The 9792-nt window shown below is 40.5% G+C and overlaps 1 protein-coding gene across 1 annotated transcript; it reads right to left on the bottom strand.

The window, feature by feature from the left end:
* Positions 1-301: 301 nt before the first annotated feature.
* Positions 302-9158, bottom strand: LOC145446646 (uncharacterized). Its single transcript, XM_080324997.1, has 7 exons — positions 9031-9158; positions 8481-8624; positions 8135-8302; positions 6513-6602; positions 2418-2522; positions 1820-1880; positions 302-1763 (listed from the first exon to the last, which is right to left on the bottom strand). The coding sequence occupies exons 1-7, from the start codon at positions 9073-9075 to the stop codon at positions 442-444; spliced, it is 1935 nt and encodes a 644-aa protein (XP_080181123.1). The 5' UTR covers positions 9076-9158; the 3' UTR covers positions 302-441.
* Positions 9159-9792: the final 634 nt, after the last annotated feature.

Here is a 9792-nt window from a genome sequence, read left to right as displayed (position 1 = left end):
GGTATATTTTAACAAGATTATACGATATCTATAACATACGCAATCACCAATCATGGTATGACATTTACTTATTTTCTTGATAATGGCTTTACTATATTGCGCTGCAGTGCGTTGAATGAAATTAGAAGTTTGTATAATAATACAAAGAATAAGGACTAAACAGATTAATGAAAGAAACTAGGCCTGTTTAGCCTAGATAACACGTGTAACGTGGCAGTAGCGTTGTTTGACATCCGTTACACATGTTACATCAGTGACTTTTGTGTGCTGTGGAACAATTACTTCAGCAACGCATGTAAATCCACGTATCGTACAGAAAATAAGAATACACAAAAATGATAAGGTCTGCATAGGTGGAATGTAGGGTCGGTTGATTCTATAGATATAATGCGATCGAAAGTGATTGTAGATATAATGAAAAATAGGATTATACGAGAAAACCTATAATGTTTGCGAACGGCATCCACGCTTTACAGTCTCTGTGGGTGCAGACGGACTCAAGGTCAACGAACGGCGAACGTGTGCATTCGACATGTTATCAGACGATACGGGAGTCGAAATATTATGGGATTTTGTAGTGAAGTCAACCTCAACTGTCGATGAAGGCTTATCAATCTGTAATTTAGGTTTCAAAGCTCGCGACGGCGATGGAGGTGGTTTGTCGCGATTTGGTGAAGGCTGTGGCGAACAGCGCTCAGCTAACGAAGAATCGGTATTTGCATCGTCTTCAGTGATGTCCCTAGATGTGCGCTTCAGTATAGACGGTGAGTTATTAGAGTCCATGGATTGCTGGGCTGAGTCAGTTGCTTTATTTTCGTGAGTTTCTTTAGTGGGCGATGGCTTCGGCAATAATTTGGGCTTCCTAGACGCTGGTGGAGCAGGAGGTTCAGTGCTCCGGTCCGATAATTTTACATCTGTTTGTAACATATCAGCATCCACAGTTTTATTAGAATTGGTGACGTCTTCTCCCTGGGCTTTGACTTTCGGTTTCAAGGCGGCGGGTGGTAACTGAGGCGGTGATTTCGTCTCACTTTCTTTCCTTTTTGATTTCGCGGGCGATGAATCCGCAGATGTGGACTTTTCCGACTGAGAGATGTCATCAGATTTAACAGCAGCATCGCCTGAGTCATTGCTAGCGTTTGTTGGTGACGGATTACCCGCTTGCAAAGATTCTGTACCTTTCAAATTGTTCGAGCCCGAAGCTACAGTCGTTTCGGAGCACTGACTTTCTCCAGTGCTTGAATCTTTATCTTCGGAAATTTCTGTTTCCAATCGCGGTTTTGGTTTTAGAGCGACGGGTGGTAGCATAGGTGGCGATTTCGCACCTGGTTTATTTACATTCTCAGCGCCATCTTTTTCAGATTTATCAGATGCGGATTCCACAGATCCAGACCCCTCCGTTACAGAACTTACAACAGATTCGCTTGAGACATTCTTTGACTTATCTTCAGAGTTTAGCATCATCGGTTCACCTAGCTTTTCCGATTGGTTCTCCTCGACTTTCGCATCTTTCTCTGGGGAAATTTCTTCTATTGGCTCCGGTTTTGGTTTTGGTTTTAGAGCGGCAGGTGGCGACATAGGAGCAGATTTCGAATTTTCCTTTACGGCGTCAGAGTCATCCTCTTTAGACTCGGCAGGCGGTGAATCCTCTGATTTCGATTCTTCTGGTGTATCGGATTGATTGGAAACGCTACGCGGTTTCTTTGGCACCATTGGTTTGCCAGGGGGTTTCATCGCGACCGCGGGTATACGAGACTTGGTTTCTAAATTGTTTGTAAAGTTATATTAAACATTGTGACCGAAGAAAACATTCCCATACCTTTTTTAGTTTTTTCAGGTTCCGCAATAGAATCTTCCATTGCAATCTCAGATGTCAGTGCCTGTTGAAGTGTAAGTATGACAAACCGTGAGAGAGATATACAAAGACGTACTGGGCATCGAGTCATTTATTGTGTACAATGCACAGTCAGTGAAGAAGCACTTCTACTTTTTCGAAGTATACTCAAGGAGGCTCTGCTTATACTAAACTGATTATATGATATTAGTCTACTTATACTTATATTTCACTGTTTTTAGTGCTTTAGGCAAAACCTAGTCTAAAATACTTACTTCTTTATTCAAATGAAAACCACTACTTCTGCTAGAGCAGAAGAGTAGAAATTTACGACGTTACTTCTACTTGAGTACCAATGGTGACTACTGTGACCACGTCTGGCCATGAATTCATAATTCTATTGATGACCCGATATCAACCTTTACAGATAAATCACGAACGAAATATTGGTCAGATATGGTCTACGTAATGATTCAAGAACAAGATAACCAACCCCGCATATTACAGCCAGTGAAGAGCATATGATCATTGATCAGTCAGCTCGAACAGAACAACGGAAATTCGTGGCGTGTTTTTTCCTTACCCGTTCCTTCAGATGCTGCTTGGTCGGTGGCCTTCTGTTTCCTCCCCCGCTCCTGGGAGGCCTTGCTCTTGATTTGGTCACGTGCTCCAGTTTTGGTTTCGGTCCCTAAATTGATACGGTGAGATAGGAATTATTGGATCTCATCATCAGCATTACATTTTATTATGACTTTATCGTTTCAATGTACCATGAATTGAAGTGCAGCGAATAGTAAGGATCGAGTCGAATTCGAAGCTATTCCGTGAAATCAATTAATCAAACTCCTAACCTTGCCTTCGGGATGGTGTGAGGCTCTGAAAGGTTCAGGTTCGTGTGAGCGCGAACCTTTTTGAAAGGTTCTGTGTGAACGCGAAAGTGAACCTCATGACGGCACGTAACGTCATATTGCTAATGCTAACCCTACATTTCAGTGAAGTGGTATATCAATGTACACGATACCAAGCGACGACTCGGGCCTCCTAATGCCTCAAGGCTGAAGTTGGCCTACATACTGACTTTTTAAACGTCGTCAAATGTATCAACTGGGGCAATCAAATGATATATTAATTCCATCAATATCTTTTGTCGCTTGCCAACGATTTCGACAAGGACTTACAAGGGAATATAAGCTGACGCCTTAACGGTCCAGGCCAGAACGGACAGTGTATTCGGCGTCTGAGTGTCGCTACGTTGATATTGAGCAGAGTGTGCTTGTTACCGATATTACCCCATAACAAGTTACATATGAAATCGAGATGGACCCCGTACGCTTGCTAGATTCTTGACATCAGACAACGATATCAATTTCATTGATTTATCGAATAAGCATCATTCGCTGACTACCTACAGGCTACAGGTACGGTAAGGTAGCGTATTTCGTTCTTGATGTTGTGCGATTGCGAGTCAAGCTCATAGCAGAGAGTCACTAAATATTCACAAACGGAAAGCTGGATATTTCGTCCAAACCTTTGTAACAAAGCAAGTAAAATTTCTGAGATTGTCTAGGTACATGCTCGTTTAGTGATGATTTGTTATGCTGCCAGCGCCATGCATAGAGCGACCCGCAGTTGAAATGCAGTGTATTTCAAGTACAATGACGTGAAAATTGTAATATATGAAAAAGGTTCAAATGTGCAGAACTATACCAAGGTTCGTTTGTGAACGTGAACCTCAAATTTCTGAGGTTCACACACACAACGCGACCTCACGTTCACACCATCCCTATATAATATTATAATCAAAGAACATTTCTTCAAGTACTTGTTATAATGACGTGAAAATTGTAATATATGAAAAAGGTTCAAATGTGCAGAACTATACCAAGGTTCGTTTGTGAACGTGAACCTCAAATTTCTGAGGTTCACACACACAACGCGACCTCACGTTCACACCATCCCTATATAATATTATAATCAAAGAACATTTCTTCAAGTACTTGTTAAATGCACATCGCACACTCAATGGCAAATAATCTACAGAATTATCAAAAACAGGAAATGCGATGAAGAAGCATCTTACTCTTAAACAGGGTTGTAATGACTCGAGTCAGATTCGAGTCACGATTTTCTAATGACTCGACTTGACTCTAGTCATTTTCTCAAAATACGGAAATGACTCGACTCGACTCGAATCAATCTATGTATTGACTCGACTTGGACTCGAGTCATTGCGCATGACTCGAACCAAGTCATATGACTCGAGAATCAGGCGGCCAAGACCGACATTTCATTGTAATTTCGAAGAATAGTAAAGTAACCCGCACCCTATTGGGATTTCGTCTATTGATACTGGTACTTGAAAATGCAACCAGAAACTGTTAAAAGTGAAGAAAATTTGTATATTATAAATGCGAACCATTCAATATCACCAAAAAGAGTTATAAAAGTGGGTTTAACCAGACTTTAACTGGAAACTGAGCAGTCAACGGAATGACTTGGACTCGGACTCGAGTCAACAGAATGACTTGGACTCGGACTCGAGTCATAATACCATGACTTGGACTCGAACCCCTGCTTGATGACTTGGACTCGGACTTGACTCGGTGATGAATTGAAAATGACTCGATTTGACTCGAGTCGAAACTATAAAAGTGAGATTGACTTGTGACTAGGAGTCTTGTGACTTGGTTACAACCCCGCTCTTAAAGCACTGTGTAGGCCTAATAGCGAAGTTGGTGTGTCAAAATCGTTTAGGATTTATACAGTCAATCTCAAAACGCACCATAGTATTTAGCCAGTAATCACAGTCGTAATCAGAGTTTCTATCCATTTCATCCTTTCAAGACACACATTGTACAATATAGCGACGTAATGAACAGGTAGTAGGATGTCTCTCAGACAAGTGGTATTACGGTATCTGAATTAATGCCCAATGTAACGGTAACTTGTGTTTGAACTAGAAAACACGTGCATTTAAGCTTGAAGGTGGTCACTGATCATGGTCATACGCAAAGAGTAGCCTACGGTGGAGTGTGGTTCAGCACATCGAATGTTTTGTCTTAAATTCCCCCTACTTTGTGCTAATTCGACGAGTGCGCACTGTGCAGGTATGTCGTACTTATGCACTGTTATGTGACGAAGATGCTGCAATTTAACTTATGAACTTGCAAATTTCTAGCTTTCCCGCGTATCTTCTATGTTTACGACGCACAACTTTTCGATAATCGATTTGTTGGTCGAACGCCCTGCCGTCTGAGGCGCCTTACAAGTAATACGATATCACAAAATTACTTGGAATAAACATATTCATTCCTGACGGATTTATATCATGGATAGGTTAAAAGATCGACACTTTATAGTTTTAGGTTAGTGATAAGCACTCAAGGCGAATGCGTGTCGAACTATTTCCGACCGTCATTAAGCCCTATAAACCGAATGCGGATATTAATATGTACTAATTCATCATTTTAATATCTGATATTCATAAAACGCCTACAATCTCATCCGGATTCCTTTACTTATCTTACTAACATGCGTTAGTACAACAGTGCGGAGTCTATACAAATGTTTTGAGAGCACTACAAGCATACTATGCAGATAGCTTTGCAAAGGAACCGCTTGAGTAACATAAATGTCAATCATTTACATACATCTACCCAATGATTAATGGGTCGACTTGAAATAATATAGCAAAACAAATGTCCGAGACCGTCACGCCAATGGGTATCAAAAACTGATTTATCAATAACGTCTGGATCGTGAAGATACCAGTTAGGTTGCGCCAGTAGTTCAAAACCTCTTATAGTCGTGGCCTACTTTCCGTTTGGAAAATATTCCGTATCCCACCGCTTGAACATCGAAATGCAGAGAAGGTTTTAAGTCACGGGCGTGATAATTTTTGAAAAAAGTTATATTATCAAAAATGACTTGCCTACGTAATTTAATATTTAACTGCAAGCTCAACCAAAACTATGATTAGCCTAACTGCGAATTTTGGGATATTGATGACTAGTAAAACAGTTCCGACGCACTGGCGGAGCATAGAGAAGGCGAAAAGGACCATGCCCCACCTGTGTCATAAATATTTGTAACTTTATATGCAGTAGCCCGTAGGGCATTTCGCGGCTGATTTATTTAACTTGAAGTTTTTATTCGTGTCGTGTCGTGGTCCAAAATGATCGACGCGCTTTGGCCGAACCCTAGATACTGGTGTATATGCCCATTGCCCAGTCGCCGAATAGTCCTCTCCTGTAATCTGAGCACCGCGGTGAAAGCACGACCCACAATATATCCAATTACCAATATCATTGACCTACCTAAATAATTCGTTAACGTTGAAATATTTCCCTGCCTCGCGCGGCTAGAACATGAATGCACACTGATTTTTCATGGCATTAATGTCATCGATATTGGAGCATAGTCAGATAAGTCGTGCACTCACCGTTACCTAATCCGGGTCGCTCATATAGGACGACTACGAAAGATGACCAACACTCAGTGGCCCGCGCAATGGTTCGTAAAATCGCATGTGGCTCCTTATTCAAAAAGGTTGGCTACCTCTGATCTATAGCGACAATTCCCGAATTCCAATCTTTAAATATAAACTATACAACGGTAACCACAACATTACGAATAATAATTATGGCTACGGGTATCTTAAAAAATTTATGTAACGTACCGTGCAACTCAACGAAAGGGATTCCTTCAAAACTGAGATCCATTTTTTCATTTCATTTTCGTCATCAGCGAAGAGAAATTCTCTTGCAGCCTGCAAGAGAGTGACATTTCTAATGGATGTCATGCGCCTTATTTTACACAGGCCTCGCAAATGCACTAACATTTATTTGATTTGGGGCACTGCTAATGTAAGTGTTATCGAGATTGTCAAACTATCAATCATGTTACGACTGTAACGGCTTATAGTCATGTAGTGCATTAAAAAGGCACACTTCGAATCAAGCGAACCGCAACTCTGACCCATAGACAAGTAATACTTACAATTAAAAAAATCCTGAGAGAGAGAGAAAGATCGGTTATATTTTCGTCTTCACCATCGAGGTGCTTTGACGATGGAGATGCGATAACCTTTAGGCGAGGTTATCGTTTCCATCATAACTATACAGTATGTCGGAAAACATCTATTTTTATATCAACAGTACATCAAGTCTGTTACATGTATGCGTTATACAAATATGTCATATGAAGACGTGCTTCCTGCATTTCAGCAAAGTAATTTGGTGTACGAATATAGGTCCCACTGTGATTGTGGTTACGTGGGAAGAACGTCAAAGCGTTTGCAGCAACGCATAAATCAGCATGTCCCTAGATTTATTAGAACACGTGCATCACGCTCGGTGAAAAGCTCACCCTTGACTCATCCACTCAAGATTGATGCGGAACAATTGATCCGGAACAATCAAAGGCCATAAATTCTGCAATTGGCAAATATTTGTTGGATAATCCCGTTCGTGCGATTTTTATTATCGAGACGACAGATTATGTGTCGTTGGGAGAGGCCGTTCACACTTTCATTTGTGCCTTGGAGTCAACTTTTATCAAAATACACCAGCCAAGGCTGCGTCAACAAAAAGAGTTCGTGTATACCATCTACAAATAGTACATTGAACGCTCTCGTTTTTGAAATTTCGTGCTGGTGACGTCATATTTTGCGATACGATGGTTGATATACGTCGTTCTTTTGAATTCTCTACTAGTTGCTGACGATTACCCCTGACGAGTGTCAGCCGAAATTATTCGGGTTCATTTCAATATGAATATATACTATTCAATATGTGTACAAGTACATACATATGCATTCACAACTCTTATTTCATGCATAAAATTCTCTTAATTTTCGTTATCACAGTTGGTTAGGAATAGCATATATGTCCTCTAGAAATCTAAAATGAACCTCAAGAAATCTAAAATGTCCTGCGAGGACGCCCAGATGTCCTATTTGTCCTCATTTATAGCTTTCAAGCCAGATGGTCTTTCGGAGACAACTAAAAATGACATATTATACGTGAAATCTTGATTCAGACTGCAAGGTTGACTTAAAAAAATATGGTCAACACCAACCCATGATACGTGTGGTGGGCCATTCGGGAGTGGGATCGGAAAAATGACCTTTTCATTTAGTCAACACATCAAAAGTAGAAGTAAAATTTCCATATTCCCCGTATAAACGAATGCTACTTCATAATTTGTGATTTGTAAGTAGTGTCCTCTTTTCCGTAGATCATATGCTGTTCAGTGCTCCTATGCATAATATGAAAAAAGTTGAACAGTACACATACTTACACCAGCGTCGTGCTTTTTATTGCTCATTTCCGTGTTATTGTTCGAAGCCGCGGGCTCAAGCACTATCGTAAAAGGACTCTTCTTCGATTCCTTAGATGTCGCTTGGGTGCAATCGGAGAATTTACCGAGCTCAATGGCGATACTGGATGCATCCGTTCCTTTTGAAGCCTGAACGGGAATTAGCGATAATTTTATGTCGAAGCAATCTAAAAACACCCATGCTCGGAGTTGTATTGATGTAAAAATGTGACAGTGTAATCGGGATGCAATTTCATCGAATATGGCAGTAACGACATGCACAAATTGTAATATTTAGGTACATACACAATGTACACAACCTACATACCTGCTTCTCGTAGAGGTACAAAGTCCCGCTCGACAAGACACAATATCTTTTTCGCCAACGCTTTTTGAACAAGCCATCGGCAAAATGTTTTGATAACCAACCGGAATGCTCGTAATTTGTGAACGAATCGGCGGCCGGGATTTGCTGGACACAAGGTTGCGCATTAGCATGTCTGACAACTCGTCATTCACAAAGATAACGCGCGATTCACAGAACGACTGAAACGTATAGGTATCGTAAATGGACGAGGAATGGCGACTGTCATTCACCAGCTATGAGCAGTCTTCTGTTATTTGCTAACAAATAGGCTAGTTCTTGGGATTAGGGTCAGTTCCATGCGAGGATTTGCTAAACGCTGATTCCGCGGACTACATGACAGCGTCGAGTCATGCAGTTGTCGGCAACTAGTAAAATGGTTTTACGAGCTACTTCCTGGTACCTCATTACTAATATTCTCGCCTTGGCAATACAATATATAGATGAATAGACAATGAAGCGTTGTTTGGTTACTCTATTCGCTCACTATCACCTAATGAAGTTTCAAATTTACCGTTGCAGTTTTGTTATTCTTGTGACTCTTTTGCTTCTTGTCCATTGAGAATAAAACGATGCACAACTTGGTATATATGTATATTAATATTATATCTATATATGAAATCTATGTAGAAAAACGTAACGTTTACGAATTAGCACTTGTTATAATGTGGTCTGATCATTTTCAGCTATAGTGCTGGAAGCACGGATTATTCACATGTGTATTGTGTACACAATATTACAAGCGTTTATTTCTATCTTGAAGTAAAACTAACAATCAAATCTATCTTCTGAAACACCGTTCATGGTCTAGCCCGCTTGCATCTTGATGAACTACGCTATTAGTAGTCGCAGGAAATCATTAGGCTACATAATTGATGATCTGAAGCGCGAGACCATCGAATATACATGATGTTACTGTAGCTTCACCGTGTAGCCGAAGCATGTAGTTTTCGTTTTTACACTATCGCTGATTTGTGGGCGTGCAGGCATTTTGGAATGCATAAATGAATAACGGAAACCTTTCAAATAACGCCTTAGGTTAAAACATCTACCAATTAGGATGAAAGTAAATATCTGCCGTTTGCTATATTTTGATTTCACTCCAACAGTGATTGTAGTTCGACGTAGCTCGAATCCAGCGCTGACGGCATTTCCCATTGACGTTTGAATACTTCTATTGCTGCCAAGCTCTGTCCGTATTTCGACTTCGTTTAAATAATCCTGCAGCCAAACCGACACACAACTTCAAATCTTTATAATCACAACTAAACGTAAA

The sequence above is a fragment of the Botryllus schlosseri genome, chromosome 9, assembly GCF_051294905.1.
Source record: "Botryllus schlosseri isolate E-star chromosome 9, Bs_hap1, whole genome shotgun sequence".
NCBI classification, from domain to species: Eukaryota; Metazoa; Chordata; class Ascidiacea; order Stolidobranchia; family Styelidae; genus Botryllus; species Botryllus schlosseri.
Note: the sequence above shows the minus strand (reverse complement) of the source record. Positions and strands in the feature narration are given on the sequence as shown.

Coding starts and splice junctions, on each gene's coding strand:
- LOC145446646 (XM_080324997.1), bottom strand. CDS start 9,075: ATGGACAAGAAGCAAAAGAGTCACAAGAATAACAAAACTGCAACG. Junction 8,303..8,480: donor TGTACCTCTACGAGAAGCAG/GTATGTAGGTTG, acceptor ATTCCCGTTCAG/GCTTCAAAAGGAACGGATGC. Junction 2,523..6,512: donor CCCTTTCGTTGAGTTGCACG/GTACGTTACATA, acceptor GTATCAATTTAG/GGACCGAAACCAAAACTGGA.